Below are 22,567 nucleotides of genomic sequence, written 5' to 3'. Positions count from 1 at the left end.
GGGAACCTCTTTTGTTTCCCCCACCTCTCCTAAACACAAGAGTCTTTTCTGCCTCAGTTTCCCTGCTTCATTAATCAGAGAACAACCCCACTCCACCCTCACATAAGAAACTTGACACTAACAGCTTGGGCAAGCCCATGAAGATCCAGAAATGGGATCTTAGAATAGAATGGTGGTCGTTTAATCCTTCTGTATTCCCTCCTGACTCCAGTCCAAATTCTGGGTTGCTAGGACTGTGGTCTGGAAGAAGAACTTGGAAGTACAAGGCTGGGTCTGGGGATAGGAAGTTATGATAAGTAAAGTTGGGGATGGGAAGGGAGATGACCAGGTCTTGTGCTAGGGAAATAGGAAGCTGAGGCTTCCTTGCCAGGAAAGATCCGTTCCCTATAACTGGTCACTTTGTGCTTCCACTTCTACTCCTCCCATCCCCATCGGGGCCCCTTCCTGTGCCCTTTGCCCTCTTCTCACTGACAGGTTGTCTTGGAGATGGGGCAGAGAGTGGGGTTATCAAGGCTCTAGGATACAGCTGCACTGATCCTGGGGTATGTGGGGGAGGGGGGTGGAGGGGAAGGGGTGGGTAGCTGGTCCTATTAAGCAAAGATCAGACAAAATAGTTTGAGTGGAGTCCTTGGGGACACATACATAAGTAAGTAGGGTAGACAGAGGAAGAGTAGCTCTCTCCCTCCCCAGTAACCCTGATTTTGGAGGTGCTGTCAAACACTTGATGATCTGCTGAAAAATAGCCACAGAATGTCTCCCAAATGACAGAGATATTCTTTTTTTTTTTTTTTTGAGACAGAGTCTCACTCTGTTGCCCAGGCTAGAGTGAGTGCCGGGGCGTCAGCCTAGCTCACAGCAACCTTGAACTCCTGGGCTCGAGCAATCCTCCTGCCTCAGCCTCCCAAGTAGCTCAGGCATGTGCCACCATGCCCAGCTAATTTTTTCTATATATATTAGTTGGCCAATTAGTTTCTTTCTATTTATAGTAGAGACTGGCGTCTCGCTCTTGCTTAGGCTGGTTTTGAACTCCTGACCTTGAGCAATCCGCCTGCCTCGGGCTCTCAGAGTGCTAGGATTACAGGCGTGAGCCCACCGTGCCCCGCCATGACAGAGATATTCTTCTCTTGCCTCTTCATCACCCTCTGTCCAAAATAAGACCTACGATTCCAGAAAACCATGTGGAGTTCAAGGACATAGATACAAAACAGGGCTTGAAACTTAAAGAAACAGAGAGACTTGGGGGAGGAGCGGGGTGCAGTGACGCGATGTGCTGCTGGAAACCGGCAGTTGGTGGTTTCCTCTTGTGCTTCTTCTGTGGGTTTTCACCTGCCTGGGGGAAGGCCTGTTCCTCTCCAGGACAGAGGGAATATATTTGAACTGTAACAACCTATAAGGATATAGAATAATTCCTTGAGTGCATGTGTGAATCCTGTCCATGGTGACCCTCAAAACCTGCACACAGGACCCCTTCCTACTGAGAGGAGGGGATCAAAGCAGCTCCACTTCCCAGGGTCCTCTCCTGTTCCAACTGGTCAGTGTCAACTAGAGGATATCTGCCCCACAAGGATCACCCCTCTGAGAGAAGCCTTAGGTCAATGAGGCTAGTTTGAGACTTAAAACAGGTTTAGGCCGGGCGCTGTGGCTCACGCCTGTAATCCTAGCTCTTGGGAGGCCGAGGCGGGCGGATTGCTCAAGGTCAGGAGTTCAAAACCAGCCTGAGCAAGAGCGAGACCCCGTCTCTACTATAAATAGAAAGAAATTAATTGGCCAACTGATATGTATATAAAAAATTAGCCGGGCATGGTGGCGCATGCCTGTAGTCCCAGCTACCCGGGAGGCTGAGGCAGAAGGATCACTCGAGCCCAGGAGTTTGAGGTTGCTGTGAGCTAGGCTGACGCCACGGCACTCACTCTAGCCTGGGCAACAAAGCGAGACTCTGTCTCAAAAAAAAAAAAAAAAAAAAAAAAACCAGGTTTGGCAGCCTCTCCGCTGCCTCTCTTTTCTCTTCTACAGCTTTCTAGCTACAGCTGCCCTGATCATCAATACTGACTTTGGCTGGCTGGCATGGCTTCCCACAGAGTATCTAGCTGTAACTTCCCAGGTGACAGGCAACACTACCCTCTCCTGGAACCATCCAGCAATGCCTCATGGATGAGGCCAGGGCTGCACTCCCAAGTCCTGCATCAGAGGTTTCTCTTCATCTCATCTCCTTGTCCCTGTTTTTCTCCTATTTCAGTATCTCCCCCTTCTTTTCCTAGGCTTCTGTTTCCACTCCCTCCCCTTCCTGGGCTTGGTAAACCAGTCCCTAATCCCTTCACACCCTAGATTGGAAGGCATGTACTTCTCTGACACTCCCCAGAGCTGTCATCAACCTTCTCCAGGTTTCCATAGCTCCATTGCTCAACAATTTGCCAGGGGTAACCATTAACCCAGCCCTTAATTCTGCTCCAGCCACATTTCTCCCTAGAGGGAATTTTCCAATCACTGGTTAGCACAGCCAGAACAACTCACTCCCACCATCTTTCTTAACCTCTTGGGAAGGAGGAATCTGCTCAACTCAGGGAACTGAGAACAAAGCTGGGAAGGTGCATTTTAAGGAATTTTTATTTATTATTATTTTTTTTGGAGACAAAGTCTCACTGTTACTCGAGCTAGAGTGCTGTGGCCACAGCCTACCTCACAGCAACAGGCATACACCACCATACCCAGCTAATTTTTTTTCTATATATTTTTAGTTGGCCAATTAATTTCTTTGTATTTTTAGTAGAGACGGGGTCTCGCTCTTGCTCAGGCTGGTTTGGAACTTCTGACCTCGAGCTATCCTCATGCTTGGCCTCCCAGAGTGTTAGGATTACAGGCTTTAAATCTATCCCCTGTGGCTGGGCACGGTGGCTCACGCCTGTAATCCTAGCACTCTGGGAGGCCCAGGCAGGCGGATTGCTGGAGCTCAGGAGTTGGAAACCAGCCTGAGCGAGACCCTGTCTCTACTATAAATAGAAAGAAATTAATTGGCCAACTAATATATATAGAAAAAATTAGCCTGGTATGGTGGCGCGTGCCTCTAGTCCCAGCTACTTGGGAGGCTGAGGCAGCAGGATCGCTTGAGCCCAGGAGTTTGAGGTTGCTGTGAGCTAGGCTGACGCCATGGCACTCACTCTAGCCTGGACAACAGAGTGAGACTCTGTCTCAGAAAAAAAAAAAAATCTATCCCCTGGCCCAGAGTAGGCACTAAATAGTCGCTGAATGTATGCATGATACCCCGCTGTCCTTAGGAATGTGTATGTGTACGTAGGGATATGGGCATGTCCCAATAGTAGGTGGTGTTCTAATCAGATCTGCTTCTCTCTGCCAGAATTTGGTGTAATTCAAATGCTTCCACCTCCGCTTGAGCAGCCCAAATAATACATTAGGCGCTGTAATACCTTTGTGGGAGTGGTCATGCCCTGCACCCAGGAAACAGGCAAAGTAGGGCTGAGACAGGAGTCCCGATTATTTCCTCTTATTTACACTCACTCAGCTTAAAACACTCACTCAGCTCTTACTTTGTCAGGCACTGCTCTAAGCTCTTTATAAATATTAACTTAGAGGGTACAAATATTAACTTAGAGTTGTTGTTGGCATGAGTTGAATTAAGGTTGCTTATCTCCACTCTCCAGAAAAAAAAAAGTGTCTCTGGCCCTTTAACGTCGGCCTCCTCCCCATACCCACTCTCAAAGCCCCCCGACCGCTTTCCCCGGCTGGGACTCTAGCTCGGCTTCCGACCTTCTAGCCCGCTCCTCGCTGAGCCAATCAAAGCCCAGAAACTCTGAAGCCCGAGACCCGGCCGCTAAGCAACGACGGAGGGCGGGAAGTTTGAACGTTCTGGACCCGCCCCGAATGAGAATAGGCCAATCACTGTCCAGACTTTTCAGCCATTGTAGTTCACTCCTCCTTCTCGCCCTGTTGAATCTCTAGGCTGGATCCGGGTATCTCCGACCGATAGCAGCTAGGAGGGCGGGGCGTGTGCGTGCGCACCTCGCCCACACGCTGGCGCGTGCCCTTGCCGCGGACTAGTGACGGTTGGTCAGTGGGTTGGTCTGGCTCACCTCGCGACCCAGGTGACAGAAAAGGCGGGAAAACGCCTTGAGTTGGCGGCACTGGGGGCGGAGGGAGTCTAGAGGCTAAGGCCGTGGTCGTGGGATGTGATTGCCAGAAGCAGTGAGGTTGGACGTGCACAGCTCGCCCACGGGGCCCTCAGACGATCTCCCTCCAAAGTACAACCTCTGCGTGACAGAAGTGAGGGTGGGGCAGGCGGAGTTTCCCACAGTCTGTACTTCAGTGAAGTAACAGAGTGTCTCCTCAAAATGCCCCCATCCCTGTCACCACAGCTCTCCACGCCCCTCTCAGCCCTGCGCCTCGCCCTCTCGCGGGTCTCAGTAGACTTCCATTTCTGCGCGCAACCCTACCCCAGCCTCCTCGTGGGTGAAATGTTGCTTCTGAACCGCCTTCACTTTCTGTATCCGCAGAACCTCATGGCCTCTTTAGGAGCGACCTCAGGCAGGACGCCACAGGGACTCGGGCGTGTGGTGGCCTCCGACAGCTTCCCCAGCCCGGGCCCCATCCCACTGTCTGGCCCCAGGGAAGCAGAGCCGGAGGACGACGCGGAGGAGGAGCTGGCCGAGGTCTCTGGGGGGCGCAGAAGCTCCAATCAGGAGAGCAGGGAGTTGACACGAACGTTAGAATAAAATGGGGTTGGGAAGAGCTAGGCAAGTCTCTTAGCTCTGCTGAGTGTGTTTCACATGTACTAAGTGGGGGTGATCGTGCCTGTCCCAGAGATCTGATAGAATGATTAACATTTACACACGCAAATGATGTAGTGCATTTGGTTGTCACTATTCTCCACCATCCACAAAACAAGTTTGATATTTAAGGTCTTCCACAATCTTCCATTAATGTCTGTTTCAACATTTACTATAATGTAGTAAATGACACTACCAAAACTTCCTTTGTCCTGACCCTGGATGTGCAGACTTACTCGGGTTGCTCCTACCCATTAGAATACCGTTGCCTGATCTCTGCACAGTAAATATCCACCTGCCAATGATCAGATGGTGATAACTGTGGAAATAAAGACAACAAAATAAGGGGGGGGGGAAGGTTAACGTGAAATAAGATGGCAATAGCCTACACTTATGAATGATTCAAATATTAGTTTTCTTTCTTCGTCGCTGGACAGATCCATCTGTGTGTGCTGTGGAATTCAGGATACTTGGGCATTGCCTACTATGACAGTAGTGACTCCACCATCCACTTCATGCCAGATGCCCCAGACCATGAGAGCCTCAAGCTTCTCCAGAGAGGTGAGGACAGAACCATGAATTCTCTTACTCTTTCTCAGGTTGGAAGTGTGTTTCATATATATGTCCTTACCTGACCGTCTTAGTCCATTTTGTGTTGTTATAAAGGAATACCCGAGGCTGGGTAATTTAAAAAGAAATAAGATTTATTTGGCTTACAATTCTGATTGGCTGGAAAGTTCAAGATTGGGCATTTGCACCTAGTGAAGACTTCAGGCTGCTTCTGCTGTGGCAGAAGGGGAGGTAGCGTATGCAGAGATCATATGGTGAAAAGAGGAAGCAAGAGAGGGAGGGGAGTGCCTCGAACTCTTGGGCTTAGGCAATCCTCCCACCTCAGTCTCCAGAGTAGCTGGGACTACTGGCATGTGCCACCACACCTGGCTAATTTTTTTAAATTTTTATAGAGACAGAGTCTTGCTTGTTGCCCAGGCTAGTCTGAAACTCCTGGCCTGTAGCAGTCCTCCCACCTCAGCCTCCCAAAGTGCTGGGATTATAGGCATGAGCAACACCTGGCCAACTTTTCTAAATCTCATTCCTAATTCCTACCTATGTTCCCATTATGCAAAGCACTCCCTATCCTTAGAAGCAGGAAGTAAGTTTTAGAGGGGAAAAGGGGTAGCAAGAGGAAGGTTATAGGTTCTCTCTTAGACAAACATAAAGATTGTTTAACTCACTTGGTCTCTGTTCTCCTTCCAAGTTCTGGATGAAATCAATCCCCAGTCCATTGTTACAAGTGCCAAACAGGATGAGAATATGACTCAGTTTCTGGGGAAGCTTGGTAAGGACTGGGGATGGGAGAGAGGGAAAATGGAGAAGAACTAATGTATGGAATATTACAAGAGGCTAGAATTGGGTGAGAGGGAGGGTGGGACAGAGAGAGAAGGATTGAGATGTACAGAATAATGGCCCTTTGTTTGCCTCCCCCACAGCCTCCCAGGAGCACAGAGAGCCTAAGAGACCTGAAATCATATTTTTGCCAAGTGTGGATTTTGGTATCTCTTTCCTTTTGTTTTACACAATCATTCATCCCAGTGTCCCAGCCTTTTCTCCTAACTCCACCTCCATCATCAGAAATCTTCCCTCAACCTTATCTCATTCTAAGCCTTTGTTCTTTCCATGGCCCATGACCAGTCTCCCCAAGATCTCTTCTGCTCCCTACCATTTAATAATATGCAGCTTATTGTGAAGCCTCTGCTTAGGCATGTCTAGGGATGAGGGCCTTCCCTAAGAAGGAATGGTGATACTTTTTGGATAGGTCTGATAGTTGGGATTTTCCTCATAAAGGCAAAGCCATATATCACCAAAAAAAAAAAAAAAAAAAAAAAGCACTGCCTCAGTGACCACGATGATCCATAAGGCACTTTCATAGCCTTTCCAGGTTTACAATAAGGATAGGGAGTGTTTTATCTAATTAGATGTTGAAGCATTAGTGTTATTAGTTTCTCTATTATTAATACAGTTTTTTTTAACCAAAATCCCCAATTCCAGACAGATATCTTACTTCCCTGAACCATGTATCTTTTCAGATTGTGCTCTCAGCCAAATATCTTTTTTTTTTTTTTTTTTGAGACAGAGTCTCACTTTGTTGCCCAGGCTAGACTGAGTGCCATGGCGTCAGCCTGGCTCACAGCAACCTCAAACTCCTGGGCTCAAGCGATCCTCCTGCCTCAGCCTCCCGAGTAGCTGGGACTACAGGCATGTGCCACCATGCCCGGCTAATTTTTTGTATATATATTTTTAGTTGGTCAATTAATTTATTTCTATTTTTGGTAGAGACGGGGTCTCGCTCAGGCTGGTTTCGAACTCCTGACCTTGAGCAATCCGCCCGCCTCGGCCTCCCAGAGTGCTAGGATTACAGGCGTGAGCCACCACGCCCGGCCTCAATTATCTTTATATGTAGTCTAAAAAGAGAATTAGTCTAAGAGTCTGAAAATTTGATTCTTTCTTCAGCTTTCCATTAACTGCCAGTGTGAGCTTGAGCAAGTTACATTATCTTTTTTGCTTCTATTGTCCCATTCTTAAAATGGGATGAAAAAATTGGGCTATAAGACCTTTTCCTCCTCTTGCCTTCCCCAAATAGGTCTGGAGATAAGCAAGCAGCGCCTCCTTTCTGGAAACTACACCTTCATCCCAGACTCCATGACCGCCACTGAGAAAGTTCTCTTCCTCTCCTCCATTATTCCTTTTGACAGCCTCCTCACAGTGAGATGGGTCCTGGGGCAAAAGAGTTGGGAGGGGGCAGGTTGAAGAAATGTACAGAAACCTTAGTCCTAGGGTTGAGTTCTGGGGGGAACTGGCCCAGCCCTGGAAAATAACCATTTTCCTTGGTGTTGTACAGCCCCCAGAACATTAGGATTCACCCCAACTCCACTGCTGATTCCCTCCCAGGTTCAAGCACTTGGAGGGCTGCTCAAGTTCCTTGGTCGAAGAAGAATTGGGGTTGAACTGGAAGACTATAATGTCAGCGTTCCCATCCTGGGGTTTAAGAAATTTGTATTGTAGGTGATTCACCCTAACCTTGGTCAAAGTAAGGTCGGGGTGGGAGAGCGGTGGGCAGTGACCCAGTGGGACACACAGGAGAACCTGAGGATGTGGAACTCTGGGGAGAAGATTGGGGCAATATACAGGGAGTGGGGCAAAGGAGGTGGATCTTTGGAATTAACTCAGACCCCTCATACCCCAACCACCTTCCTGCTGGTTTTCTGTCCTCAGGACCCATCTGGTGAGCATAGATCAAGACACTTACAGGTAAGGAGGTAGAGGCAGGCTGCCAACTCTGGGGAGGGAGAAGGATTAAATTTAAAGCTTTAACAATCCTAATGAGGTTCTAGTTTCCCTAATCCTGGGGCTATTAAGATCTCTCTCTCTGAAGAAGGGGGAGGAGGGTAAGGAGGAAGAAAAACACAAAAGTATCACCTTCCTTTTCTAAAGGAGAAACTGAGGCACAGAAAAGTGAGGGACAAACCTTACGTCAAGACTTGATCTCAAGGCCGGGCACGGTGGCTCTCACCTGTAATCCTAGCACTCTGGGAGGCCGAGGCAGGCAGATTGCTCAAGGTCAGGAGTTCAAAACCAGCCTGAGCAAGAGCAAGACCCCGTCTCCACTATAAATAGAAAGAAATTAATTGGACAACTAATATATATATATACATATATAGAAAAAATTAACCGGGCATAGTGGTGCATGCCTGTAGTCCCAGCTACTTGGGAGGCTGAGGCAGGAGGATTGCTTGAGCCCAGGAGTTTGAGGTTGCTGTGAGCTAGGCTGACTCCATGGCACTCACTCTAGCCTGGGGACAAAGTGAGACTCTGTCTCAAAAAAAAAAAAAAAAAAAAAAGACTTGATCTCAAGAAGATATCCCCACCCCATCCCATTTTCTCAGTCCTCAATTCCAATTCCCTTGAAAAATCCAAATTACCCTGAACTACTCCATTTCTCCCTGACAGTGTTCTACAGATTTTTAAGAGTGAGTTTCACCCCTCGGTGTACAAAGTGGCCAGTGGACTAAAGGAGGGGCTCAGCCTCTTTGGTAGGTGTGCCCCATTCCTCATCTCACACTATAGAAACCTGCCAGAAAAGCAGTTGGCTCCAAAAATGTGTCCCAGCCCTACTCTTGCCACTTCTCTCCCATCGCCAGATGTCTCTTCCACTCCAACCCAGCTTTCTTATCCTCTTTGTACCCTCTCTGAGCTTGAGCATCTCCCCGTACTCCGTAGCTATACAGGTTGTTTGCATATCAATTGTTCCTTTACCAATTCTATGTTCCTTTCCTGGGTTTGCATGAATGTTTCTACTACTTGGGCACCTGTTAGGGACTTGGGAGGCCCTGTGTATAGAGGAGAGCTATGCAGCTGTGCAACTGCCTGTGTTTGATTTGCACAGTCTTTATCAGTTGTCTAGCTTTAAGGTATATTAGGGACATTTGCTCCAAGTATCTTGGTGAGTTGTGTCCAAGTTTTACATAAGTGTGTTGAGCTCAGCCGGGTACGGTGGCTCACGCCTGTAATCCTAGCACTCTGGGAGGCCGAGGCAGGCAGATTGCTCGAGGTCAGGAGTTCGAAACCAGCCTGAGCAAGAGCGAGACCCCATCACTACTGTAAATCGAAATAAATTAATGGGCCAACTAATACATATAGAAAAAATTAGCCGGGCATGGTGGCTCATGCCTGTAGTCCCAGCTACTTGGGAGGCTGAGGCAGGAGGATTGCTTGAGCCCAGGAGTTGGAGGTTGCTGTGAGGTAAGCTGATGTCATGGCACTCACTCTAGCTTGGGCAAAGCGAGACTCTGTCTCAAAAAAAAAAAAATATTTCTATTTATAGTAGAGATGGGGTCTCGCTCTTGCTCAGGCTGGTTTCGAACTCCTGACCTTGAGCAATCTGCCCGCTTTGGCCTCCCAGAGTGCTAGGATTATAGGTGTGAGCCACTGCGCCCGGCCTCTTTGTGAGTTTTAACTAGGTATGTTTTGTGTATTTTTCTGGCTGAGTGTTCCTGTGAATGTCGATCCCTCCCTCTATCTCCAGTAATCCTGGCTCAGATTTGTGGCCAGGCACCAGCTTCGGCTGCCATTGTGTCCTGTATCTGGGCCCCCCAGGCCAGCCTGCCCAATACCAGCACCTCTGACCTGGATGCCTCAGTTTAGACACATAGACACGTCCCATTCCCTGCCTCTACCCTCCCCCCACAGGAATCCTCAACAGATGCCGCTGTAAATGGGGAGAGAAGCTGCTCAGGTGAGTGGGTTTCACATGCATGCTACATGCTAATCATGAGTTCTATGTACATACCACATACTGATGCTTACTAATAGCACTGTACAGATTCTCACACACACCACCCCACTGAGTAGTAGTAAAGCAACCACCCTTTACTGAGCACTGGCTAAATGCATTTAATCCTTACAATAGCCCCATGTGGCAGCTAGTATTATTGTCTTTTTTTGTTGTCAGCACAGATACACATATACCTATCGATGATACATAGACTTGCACACACAAAGCAGCAGAAACACAACCGTAAAATGCTACTATAACTCAGAGTAATATCTTTTATTATAAAAAATGCATTTCAGGCCGGGCGCGGTGGCTCACGCCTGTAATCCTAGCACTCTGGGAGGCCGAGGTGGGCGGATTGCTGGAGGTCAGTTCGAAACTAGCCTGAGTAAGAGCAAGACCCCGTCTCTACTATAAATAGAAATTAATTGGCCAACTAATATATATAGAGAAAAAATTAGCTGGGCATGGTGGCGCATGCCTCTAGTCCCAGCTACTTGGGAGGCTGAGGCAGTAGGAGTGCTTGAGCCCAGGAGTTTGAGGTTGCTGTGAGCTAGGCTGACTCCATGGCACTCACTCTAGCCTGGGCAACAAAGTGAGACTCTGTCTCAAAAAAAACAAAAAACAAAAACGCATTTCAAATTTCCCTAATGACTCTCAGATTTGTGTCTCTAGTTTCTAACTCATGTGGCATATTAATTGTGTATCATTGCGACCTGCGCTTTTCACAGGCTGCTCAGACTCAGAGCATTCAGACTGATACCCACCAGACATGTTCCCCTTCCTGGGTTCCCTTTTCAGGTTAATGGCATTGCTGGCAGTACAGCTTCTCAAACTATGAACCTTTAATTGATGTTTCTCCCTCAACTCCCATGTGTTGTTATTCGCTAAGGCCTATTGATTCCATCCTGAAATGTCTCTCCCAGCCATCCTTTTCCGTCTCTTTCCACTGCTTTAGTTCTGGCTTTCATCATGTAACCTAGAGCATTGTATTTGCCTCCAAATTGGTCTCTCTGCCTCAAATCTCTTCTTTCTCTAATTCATCCTTCATTCTGAAATATATGTCATTCCAAAATAGAGCTCTAAGCATATCACTTCACTTTTAAATGCCTTAAGTAGAAACAAACAAAATAACATAAACCTCAGGAGGATTTTCTGTTACCTTCAGGATGAAGATTAGCATCTTTAGCAGTATGGTGTTCAGGGTCTCTCCCATTCACTGGAATTTTAATTTCTAGGCTCACCTTCCCAAGCCCCTTTTAAGTCCTTTCCTACTGGATCCACTGTATATTCTAGTCATTTAGGGCCACTTGCCATTATGGAAACACATGATCCCTGTGTTTATGCTGTTCCCCCAAAGTCATACCCCTCTTCACCTGTCAAAATCTTACATCCTCCAATTATTACCTTTTTGATGAAGTTTTCATAGGTACCTTTAAGGAGATCAATGTGCACCTTTCTTGTGCTCACATAGTGTTTGTTTAGGTTTTTCTAGTTGCACTGTCACATCAGGTTAGAATTAGAAGTCAGTGAATCTGCTTGGCTCCATAGCTGTGCACTGTGTCCAGTGGCCATTCCTGTTACCTCAGTGCCTGCACGTGGCCTTGTACATAGTAGCGCTCAGTGAGTGAACACAGTGGGTGAATGTAAGCATATGGGTCACATCATCTCTAAAAACTCAGAGTGGAAACTTTTGCTAGACTACAGGTACACAATCCCCCACGTCACCTGCCTTGCAATGTGTATCTTTTAGGGATTAATTTAGGATCATCTCTGAGGTCATCTCCAGGTAATTGGTGGGGTAATTTAATTACCCACACATTCTTTAGTGCCTCTGATGTAGATCTCTAATCTCAACCAGGGATGAAGGGAAGGAATTAGTGCAGATTCCCCAGATGGGATCCAAGAGAGCATAGAATCATATAAAATGAATGATGAAGTAAGGACCTAACTAGCCTAAAGCTGGACAGGGTACAAAGAAGGTAACCGAATGTCATAGTATGTGCTATAACTTTCACTGGCAGATGACTTTGAATAAGTTGCTTATCCTCTAATGGCTTCATTTCCTCAACTGTAAAATTAGGGAGTTTGGCTTGACTAAGGTCTCTCCTGGCACTAGCAGGTCATAAGTCAGAGATACCTAGGTGTTCACAAGAAAGTGCTTAGTGAGGCTCATGTGCTTTCCCAAGTGGGGATGGGTATTCACAGTGTGATCTCCACTGCTGTGGCTGAAGCCTTCAATGGCCAAGGAGCATAGGTACCTAAAACCCACCCTGAAGCCATAAGGATACTCTGCTTCATTCTAATCTGGGGTATTCTAATTCTGAGTAACTGGCCATAGACTGCAATGTGAGATACAAATTCTTTTTGGCCCTAGTGTCTTGACACATTGGCTTTTTTTTTTTTTTCTTTTCTTTTTTTGAGACAAGGTCTCGCTCTGTTGCCAGGGCTAGAGTGCAGTGGCATCATTATAGCTCACTGCAACTTCACTGGGCTCAAGTGATCCTCATTTCAGGACTTAAGTGATCCTCCTGCTTCAGCGACTACAGGTGTGATCTACCATGCCCAGCTGATTTTTTTTTTTTAATTTTTATTTATTTATTTTTTTTGTAGAGAAGGGTTCTCTCTATTGCCCAGGCTGGTCTTGAACTCCTGTCCTCACTGATCCTCCCCGCCTCAGCCTCCCAAAATGCTGGGATTACAGGCATGAGCCACCATGCCTGACACATGTTGGCTTTTTTTTTTTTTTTTTTTTTTTTTTGAGACAGAGTCTCGCTTTGTTGTCCAGGCTAGAGTGAGTGCCGTGGCGTCAGCCTAGCTCACAGCAACCTCACACTCCTGGGCTCGAGCGATCCTTCTGCCTCAGCCTCCCGAGTAGCTGGGACTACAGGCATGCGCCACCATGCCCGGCTAATTTTTTATATACATATCAGTTGGCCAATTAATTTCTTTCTATTTATAGTAGAGACGGGGTCTCGCTCTTGCTCAGGCTGGTTTTGAACTCCTGACCTTGAGCAATCCGCCCGCCTCAGCCTCCCAGAGAGCTAGGATTACAGGCGTGAGCCACCGCGCCCGGCTTACATGTTGGCTTTTATATAAAATGGCTGCTTGCTTTTTGTAGAAAAGAATCTGTGGGCTCACAGGTCCTTATAGAGTCTCACATTCTTCATAGCCATAGAGAGATAAGGACACCCAGAATTGGACAAACACAGATAAGACATTATTTCTGTATACTCATATATTTTATTAGGAAGTACCCGCAAAAAGATAATATAACCTCTGAATATCCACCAGCCAATTTCAGAATAAGATGTTAAAGCCTCTTAATGTCCCCTATCCTTTTTTGTCTGCAAAGATGACCATTATTATGAACTAAAGGCTTATCGTTCCACATGGCACAGTTATATACTTTCACAGGAAGGGCACAAAAAGGCGAATATGTATACTAATAATCAGCTTTCACAGTTAATATAGACACTTGCACAGCTAAATACAGACATACAAACTCATACTGACTTACCCTGTCCTACTCAGCCAGAGAGAGAGCTGCAGTGCTGGCACACAAATACCTCAACACACTGCTCTCCCTCTAAAATATTGACAAGCTCTGCCACATACCCACATGAAATGACACATGGTCATATCCATCAAAACCATGATATGCAGACACAGTCATGCTCTCATCCAGAGATTTTCAGTAGGTACACATAAACACACCCGCATGGATAGGACACTACATTTGTCACTACATTTCTGTAGCATGTCACACGGATACATATTGCCACAATCCCCAGGGACCTGAAAACACATTTTGGCTAATTGAGATCAAGACAATGACGAGGACAGATGTAATTTCTAGTCTCCCCACCTCAACTCTCACTTCCAGGCTATGGTTCACACGTCCCACTCAGGACCTAGGGGAACTCAATTCCCGTCTGGACGTCATTCAGTTTTTTCTGCTTCCCCAGAATCTGGACATGGCTCAGATGCTGCATCGGCTGCTTGGTCACATCAAGAACGTGCCTGTGAGCACGTTCACCCCTAGGGTGGGGTCAGGGAGGTTGGGGAGGAGGTTGAGGGGCCCATATTGGACACTGAACTTGGTTTCTGAGGGGCATTACAGTTGGGGAGGGAAAACAGTGGCTGTCATCTTGTCTGACTGTAGCTGATTTTGAAACGCATGAAGTTATCCCACACCAAGGTCAGCGATTGGCAGGTTCTCTACAAGGTAAGGCCTCCCTTCTTGAATGCCAGAAGTCCAGGTTAAACCCCTCAGCTTGTCTTCCAGACCCTCTGTACTTGGGACACCCTGTCCAACTTTATTCCCATCACTTTTTTTTTTTTTTTTTTTTTTTTTTGAGACAGAGTCTCACTCTGTTGCCTGGGCTAGAGTGCCTTGGTGTCAGCCTAGCTCACAGCAACTTCAAACTCCTGGGCTCAAGCAATCCTTCTAACTCAGCCTCCCAAGTAGCTGGGACTACAGGCATGTGCCACAATGCCTGGCTAATATTTTTCTATATATTTTTAGTTGGCCAATTAATTTCTTTCTACTTTTAATAGAGACGTGGTCTCACTCTTACTCAGGCTGGTTTTGAACTCCTGACCTTGAGGGATCCTCCAGGATTACAGGCGTGAGCTACCACGCCTGGCCTCTGGTTGGCTTTTGATATGCCCTTTTGATATGGTCTCTAATTCTTTGTTTTGAGCACTTCCTAACTCTTTTTTTTACTTCAAACTCATCTTTTTCCCTTCCATAGCCCTGGAGTCAGTTTCTCTAAGGAGCTCTGTTACTTTTTGGAGAATGGTATTAGAAACCAAGATCTGATTCCTAGGTGTAGGTTTTGCTACTGGGGTATCTGACACTTCTAGGCCATCGTCATAGATGGTGCTGGAAAATATATGTATGTATGCTAACTCATGCATACATATCTATATTCCTGTATCTGTCTATAATAAAGAAATACCAAGTTCGTAATGATACCACTGATTCCAGTCCACTACCACGAGATTCACTCTATACTTTTCTTTTTTCTTTCTTTTTTTTTTTTTTTTTTACAATAGAATCTTGCTCTGTTGCCCTGGCTAGAGTGCCATGGTGTCAGCCTAGCTCACAGCAACCTCAAACTCCTGGGCTCAAGTGATCCTTCTGCCTTAGCCTCCTGAGTAGCTGGGACTACAGGCATGTGCCACCATGCCTGGCTAATTTTTTCTATTTTTGGTAGAGACGGAGTCTCGCTCTTGCTTAGCCTGGTCATGAGCTCTTGAGCTCAAATGATCCTCCTGCCTTGGCCTCCCAGAGTGCTAGGATTACAGGCGTGAGCCACTGTACCCAGCCCACTCTCGACTTTTCTTCCTTTCCTTATTTGTACCTTCTTTCTCTGATAGTGAGAAATGTGGTTCTCATCATCTGTAGTACATATGCTTAACATATAAAGTAACCTCAGTTTTAAAAAATATGAGTGGACACGTATGACTATTTGTATCCTCCTTTCCCACTGCTTCTTAACATTTATCCACTGCTTCAACCAGGCTGCATTTCAGCCCTCTGGCTAGGATACCTGCCCAGTAGAGTGTGCTGGTGAAAAGCCAGACACCTGGATTCAAATCGCAGCTCTTCCATTTACTCGCTGTGAGACCCTGAGGAAAGTACATCACCTCTTTGTGGTTGAGATTGGTTATCTGTAAAATTGAGCTAATAGTAGTTCCTACCTCATAGGAGTATTTTGAGGAATGAATGCAATGAACACATGTAAAAGGTTAGAACATTGCCTGGCACAGAGCAAACAGTTGGTAAATGTTATCTCTTATTCCTATTGCTATTCATTAGTCCATGCATGCTCTTGCCCGCACACACAATGCCTACCTGCCTGCCTGCATTTATAGGAGGCTTATTTAAAGCCCAACTCATTTCCTTTTCTCTGCAAAGACATCCCAACGATCTTAGCTACAGAATATGACTGTATTAGTCTTACTCTCTGAACTTCGTTAGTAATTTGAGTCAGTTTTACAACTTGATCAATCTGTCTTATGGTTAATCAGTGTTTTTGCTACTTGTTTATTTACATCATGGCTAGATTTATAACCCCTTTGATTTAAATGCTTTATACATCCCCTACCACAAAATAAGGATCCATAAATGTCCAAGAGATTGGGTCGGTCTACTCAATCTAATCTGTAGTTAGATCAGCTGCCTCAGGTCTCTAACCTTCACCCTGAGGAACTAACTCTCAATGGCTCCCAGCCTTCCTCTCTAACTGTTCTCCCTTATCCTAATGCTGGCATTGTTCCTCCTCACAGATACCTCTTCCCTGTCCTTCTGAGCCATGTTTCTCTTTCTTTTTTCTTTTCTTTTTTTTTTTTGAGACAGAGTCTCGCTTTGTTGCCCAGGCTAGAGTGCCGTGGTGTCAGCCTAGCTCACAGCAACCTCAAACTCCTGGGCTCAAGCAATCCGCCTGCCTCAGCCTCCCAAGTTGCTGGGACTATAGGCATGTGCCACCATGCCCGGCTAATTTTTTCTATATATTTTTAGTTAGCCAATTAATTTCTTTCTATTTTTAGTAGAGACGTGGTCTCACTCTTGTTCAGGCTGGTTTTGAACTCCCGACCTTGAGTGATCCTCCCACCTTGGCCTCCCAGAGTGCTAGGATTACAGGCGTGAGTTACCCTGAGCTACTGTGCCCAGCCAGAGCCATATTTCTCTTTCTTCCTCCTCTATACAAACTCCTTCTTTAGGAGTTTGTGCAAACCTTTATCAAAGCACTTACCACCTTATTTTTAAATCTTCAGCATGTATTTCTGTCTTCCTTACTAGACTGAGAGCTTATCTGGGACAGGGACCGTATCTTAGTTGTCAGTGTTTAGTACAGTGCCTGGCACAGAGTTTTATAGATTCTGTTTTCTCTCTCACTGTTCCTTTTTGCCTTTGAGAGCTCTTTTTGTTATTGTGCTTTTCCCTGTTGGTCTTTGTTCTTGTGAGTCCATCCCTGTCCCCTCACCTCAGCCAGTCTGGATGCAGGCCCCTTTCTCAGTGCGTTTCTCCCATAGACTGTGTACAGTGCTTTGGGCCTAAGGGATGCCTGCCGCTCCCTGCCCCAGTCCATCCAGCTCTTTCGGGACATTGCTCAAGAGTTCTCTGATGACCTGCACCATATCGCCAGCCTCATTGGGAAGGTGGTGAGTGGAAGAAAAGAGGCAGAGCACCTGAGGAGGTTGGGACGAGAGTGGAGAGGGACTGGTGCCTGGTTCTCCACGGGGAAGGCAGTGTGGGAGAGAGTTTTTTAAGCATGGGAGATGTTGAGGTCAGTTGGGTGGTTGAAGAATGGGATGATGGCTGGGCGTGGTGGCTCACACTTGTAATCTTAGCACTCTGGGAGGCCGAGGCGGGCAGATTGTTTGAGCTGAGGAGTTCGAGACCAGCCTGAGCAAAAGCAAGACCCCGTCTCTACTAAAAATAGAAAGAAATTAGCTGGACAACTAAAACTATATAGAAAAAATTAGCCGAGCATGGTGGCGCATGCCTGTAGTCCCAGCTACTCAGGAGGCTGAGGCAGGAGGATCACTTGAGCCCAGGAGTTTGAGGTTGCTGTGAGCTAGGCTAATGCCACGGCACTCTAACCTGGGCAACAGAGTGAGACTGTCTCAAAAACAAAAAAGAATGGGATAATGAGAGAATGTGGCAGAACTTCAGGGAAGTGCCTGGAGGGTGAGGGTAAAGCAGAGCTGCAGGGAGAATTGGGGCCCAAGGAGAGCTGAGGAACAGGACAGAGAGAGGGAGCTAGCTGCTGGGAAACTGGACTTCTTATCTCCTCAGGTGGACTTTGAGGGCAGTCTTGCTGAAAATCGCTTCACAGTCCTCCCCAACATAGATCCGGAAATTGATGAGAGTGAGTGTTGGGTGTGTGGATGACTTGGGAACCCTGGAACAGGAGCCTGCAGTGATGGGGCACCATCCTTGGCAGGCAGTCACCACAGCTGGGTTCGTCATAGCAACCAGGCAGGAACCTCACTTTTAATATTCATATTTCTTCTACCCCCCTAGAAAAGCGAAGGCTGATGGGACTTTCTAGTTTCCTCACTGAAGTCGCCTGGAAGGAGCTGGAAAATCTGGACTCTCGAATTCCTTCATGCAGTGTCATCTACATCCCTCTGGTGAGGGCAGGAGAGTGGGTGTAGCCTCCAAGAGAGGGTCTTTTTTTTTGTTTGTTTGTTTGTTTTGGAGACAGTGTCTCACTCTGTTGCCAGGGCTAGAGTGTCATGGCGTCAGCCTAGCTCACAGCAACCTCAAACTCCTGGGCTCATGCAATCCTTCTGCCTCAGCCTCCTGAGTAGCTGGGACTACAAGCATGTACCACCATGCCCAGCTAATTTTTTGTATATATTTTTAGTTTGCTAATTAATTTCTTTCTATCTTTAGTAGAGACGGGGTCTCGCTCTTGCTCAGGCTGGTTTTGAACTCCTGACCTCGAGCAAGCCACCCCCCACCCCCCACCCCGCTTCAGCCTCCCAGAGTGCTAAGATTACAGGCATGAGCCATCGCACCCAGCCCAAGAGAGGGTCTTTTAGGGGAGATTTTAGGCCTATGAGGGATATATTGGTAGATAAGAAAACTTAGGGGAGCCTGAAGAACATGAACACCTTTTGGTGTGGACACAGTTAGGCTTCTTCTACAGAGAGAAGGTGCCCAGTATGTCTCCCAGTAGGAGAGTAGTGTATCTCCTTTTCACTCTTCCCAGATCGGCTTCCTTCTTTCTGTTCCCCGCCTGCCTTCCATGGTAGAGGCCAGTGATTTTGAGATTGAAGGACTGGACTTCATGGTAAGACCCTCGACCTCTATAGGGAGGGGATAAGTAAAATGCATCAGCAGCTGAGGAAGGGCCTTACCCCATTACCACTGCCCAATCTGGGATCTCTCAGTAGTTTTCTCTGAGCTTTCCAGCTCTGAGATAAGCAAGAAAAGTCAGGAGGAGGGCTGGTGGTGGGGTTAGACAGGTGGAAGAGGAGAGGAGGACCAAGAGATACAAAGCCCATGGCTTTGACCTCTTGTACCCAGTTTCTCTCAGAGGAGAAGCTGCACTATCGTAGTGCTCGAACCAAGGAGCTGGATGCATTGCTGGGGGACCTGCACTGTGAGATCCGGGGTGAGGAGAAGCCAGAGGCTGGAGGGAATGAACAGCTTGCCGATGCTTCTCTTGCTGCTCTCTGTCTCTCTTGCTCTGACTTTTCAGCTGAATGTCTCTGGGGGTTTCAGATGGTATCTGCACACCTGTCTCTAGGTCCCTCTGGGGACCTCCGTCTTTCCTTCACTTTACCCTAGAGCTGACCCCTCCTTCACCCACCTGCAGACCAGGAGACCCTGTTGATGTACCAGCTGCAGTGCCAGGTACTGGCACGGGCAGCTGTTTTGACCCTGGTATTGGACCTTGCCTCCCGCCTGGACGTCCTGCTGGCTCTTGCCAGTGCTGCCCGGGATTATGGCTACTCAAGACCCCGTTACTCCCCCCATCTTCTTGGCGTACGGATCCAGAATGGCAGGTGAGAAGGGGCTGGAGCATAGACACGAGGGGCCCAAAGGCCCCATCTTCTGGGGTTCATCTATCTGGATCTACAGGCCATGTGAGGTGACTCTCCATCCACTGCAGACATCCGCTGATGGAACTCTGTGCCCGAACCTTCGTGCCCAACTCTGCAGAATGCGGTGGTAACAAAGGGAGGGTCAAAGTCATCACTGGACCCAACTCCTCAGGAAAGAGCATATACCTCAAACAAGTAAGAAGCCTTATAGCCTGGTCCCCTGGCATCTTCTCCACCCCCACCTGCTGGCCAACCTGGGCCCCTACAGCTCTCTTCTCCTGTGTTCCGGCCCCACCTGTCATGAAAAGACCACCAGGCACACCCTGGCTCTTCCACCTCACATGTTCTCATTCTCTGCTGAGGGAGAGCCATGCTCTCATGAATCTTTCCATGGCTTGAATTCCCTGCACCCACCTCTGAACAGGTACATGCCATCCCCCAGTGTGCCTCTGCCCACTCCCCTAGGCCTCCTCACTGACTCTCAATGAGGTGCTATGATCAGGCTTGGGGGAGAAGAGGGACAGTGTGCTCTAAACCCATCTCTCTTTGATCTCTCATTCATGCCCTCAGCTGAGCCTCACTTTCACCTCAGCCCACAGCACCAGGCCGCAGCCCTGTCTCCTCCCCTATTCAGGTGGGCTTGATCACATTCATGGCCCTTGTGGGCAGCTTTGTGCCAGCAGAGGAGGCTGAAATTGGGGCAGTAAATGCCATCTTCACCCGAATTCATAGCTGTGAATCCATCTCCCTTGGCCTCTCCACCTTCATGATCGACCTCAACCAGGTCAATGGGAACAAAGGGAGGTGGGACTGGGGGAGGGGATAATGAGGAAGGAAGCCCTGAAGATGCTCAGAACGGAATGCAGTCCCTCTGCTGTGTGCCCCTATACTGGGGCAGGGAGCACCCAGCTCAGAGACGGGAGGAATCAGTTCCACAAAACTGTCTCGAACCCTTGCTTTTTGCGGGCCACTGTGGCAGTGAAAGGATGAACAATCACACACCTCACCATGGAGAACTCACAGGGCAGCAGGGTGGGCACAAACGCAGCTTTGTTCCTAGGCAGACTGTGGTCAGTGCATCACAGAACTCAGATACTAACGAAACTTTCCCTTGTCAACCTCCTGCCCAGCAGGTGGCAAAGGCAGTGAACAATGCCACTGCGCAGTCTCTGGTCCTCATTGATGAATTTGGAAAGGGAACCAACACGGTGAGAAGAGAAGCTGATGAGGAAATGAGGAAGGGAAATGGAGGAGGATGAAGGAGAGGAACAGGGAGGCTGGGCCCTGGGAAAAGAATAGGGATGTGTAGGCAGAAAAGAAACAGAGAACATGAGGAAGGGAAAGGGCAGGGCAGGTGCACTGGACACATGGGGTCCCCATGGCTCTGCACCTTCACCTGTGCCCTCTGCGCAGGTGGATGGGCTGGCACTTCTGGCCGCTGTGCTCCGACACTGGCTGGCGCTTGGACCCACGTGTCCCCACATCTTTATGGCCACCAACTTTCTGAGCCTTGTTCAGCTACAGCTGCTGCCACAAGGCCCCCTGGTACAGTATTTGGTGAGGAAACCAATCCAGCCCCCAGGAGTCCCTAGGCTGAGTGTTTCCTGGGGGGTGGGGACATCAGGTTCTCTATCAGAACAGCGGTTCCCTGAGCACAGAGACCTCATCCCTTCCCTTTTCTCACTCCCCACAGGGACTGGCCAAGGGTTTCAGGGCAGGAATCAGGTGATTGAGGACACATTATTCCCTTTTATTCTCTTTTAAGACCATGGAGACCTGTGAGGATGGGAACGACCTGGTTTTCCTCTATCAGGTTTGCGAAGGTGTTGCCAATGCCAGCCATGCCTCCTACACAGCTGCCCAGGCTGGGCTTCCTGACAGACTCATTGCTCGTGGCAAGGAGGTGATGAGATCTGAATGTCCATCCGCCCCCACCTCAGGGCTCCCTTCTGCTGGCTCTACTCCTCTTGGAGATCTCAGTTTCTGGACCCACAGGATTTCTGACCCTTGTTTCCTCTTCTCTTCCCCAACACCCCACTGCCACCCCTTCCACCCTCCTTGTCGTTCCTAGGTCTCAGACTTGATCCGCAGTGGAAAACCCATCGAGCCAGTCAAGGAGTTGCTAAAGGAGAACCAGATGAAAAAGTGAGTGTGTGGCCCCTATGTCTTCGCTCTCTCAAGCATCTTCCCCTCTATCCTCTTTCCCGGGGCTCAGCCAGCCTTCTCTAGCATTTTGCCCTTCAAAGACCCATTATTTCTTTCTGAAGTCCCTAAATCTTCAAGGTGCTGGGTTTCCTGTGCCACAGCCTCTCCCCTCTGTCAGGGACTTCGTTATCCATTCTCCCATAAATCTTGCTCTTCTCTCTCCCCTTCAGTTGCCAGGCTTTAGTGGATAAGTTTCTGAAACTGGATTTGGAAGACCCTAACCTGGATTTGAACATGTTCATAAGGCAGGAAGTGCTGCCTACCGCCACCACCATCCTCTGAGAGTCCTTCCTCTACCCTCCCCAACTCTATACAACCCCGGTGGGCTGCCATCCCTGTTTCCTTATCTTCTTCAGGCCCAGAGTTCTTAGTTTCTCTAGAAATTTTGTTTCATATTATAAATAAAGTTTATTTCAGACAAAGATATTATTTCCTGAGGCCAGCCAAAACAAAACAAGAGAATAGGAAAGATCTGAAACACCATGCAGGAATCTGCAGAGGAACTTGCCCTGCCTCCTTAAAAATTCAGGGACACTGCTATAGGGAGACCCTCAGATTCTACCCAAGTAGACTCCATGAGAACAAACCACTTAGGCCCTACAGAAACAGATTGTAGGGAAGACACAGGGACCCAAGGGAGATGGTCTCTCCCCACAAGTAGGAACACCCCAGCCTCACACACACA

The 22,567-nt window shown here is 47.9% G+C and overlaps 1 protein-coding gene across 2 annotated transcripts; it reads left to right on the top strand.

Moving 5' to 3' along the window:
- Positions 1-4,451: 4,451 nt before the first annotated feature.
- Positions 4,452-22,187, top strand: MSH5 (mutS homolog 5). Of its 2 annotated transcripts, none has more exons than XM_076003489.1 (24): positions 4,452-4,661; positions 5,216-5,339; positions 6,034-6,114; positions 6,266-6,328; positions 7,417-7,538; positions 7,725-7,834; positions 8,049-8,084; positions 8,784-8,866; positions 10,023-10,068; positions 13,994-14,132; positions 14,273-14,335; positions 17,152-17,280; positions 17,918-17,990; positions 18,146-18,255; positions 18,840-18,920; positions 19,157-19,244; positions 19,449-19,638; positions 19,746-19,872; positions 20,312-20,461; positions 20,811-20,885; positions 21,091-21,234; positions 21,443-21,580; positions 21,749-21,822; positions 22,053-22,187. In XM_076003489.1, exons 1-24 carry the CDS (start codon positions 4,467-4,469, stop codon positions 22,162-22,164), a joined length of 2,553 nt encoding a protein of 850 aa, XP_075859604.1. In that variant the 5' UTR covers positions 4,452-4,466; the 3' UTR covers positions 22,165-22,187. The 2 variants fall into 2 exon arrangements, with proteins under 2 accessions (XP_075859604.1, XP_075859603.1); XM_076003488.1 differs by having other exon boundaries at positions 7,417-7,563; positions 7,690-7,834.
- Positions 22,188-22,567: the final 380 nt, after the last annotated feature.

This window comes from Microcebus murinus, chromosome 5, assembly GCF_040939455.1.
Source record: "Microcebus murinus isolate Inina chromosome 5, M.murinus_Inina_mat1.0, whole genome shotgun sequence".
Lineage (NCBI taxonomy): Eukaryota > Metazoa > Chordata > Mammalia > Primates > Cheirogaleidae > Microcebus > Microcebus murinus.
This window is presented reverse-complemented; position numbering and strand designations above follow the sequence as displayed.

Coding starts and splice junctions, on each gene's coding strand:
- MSH5 (XM_076003488.1), top strand. CDS start 4,467: ATGTTGCTTCTGAACCGCCTTCACTTTCTGTATCCGCAGAACCTCATG. Junction 4,662..5,215: donor CGGAGGAGGAGCTGGCCGAG/GTCTCTGGGGGG, acceptor GTCGCTGGACAG/ATCCATCTGTGTGTGCTGTG. Junction 21,823..22,052: donor AAGGAGAACCAGATGAAAAA/GTGAGTGTGTGG, acceptor TCTCCCCTTCAG/TTGCCAGGCTTTAGTGGATA.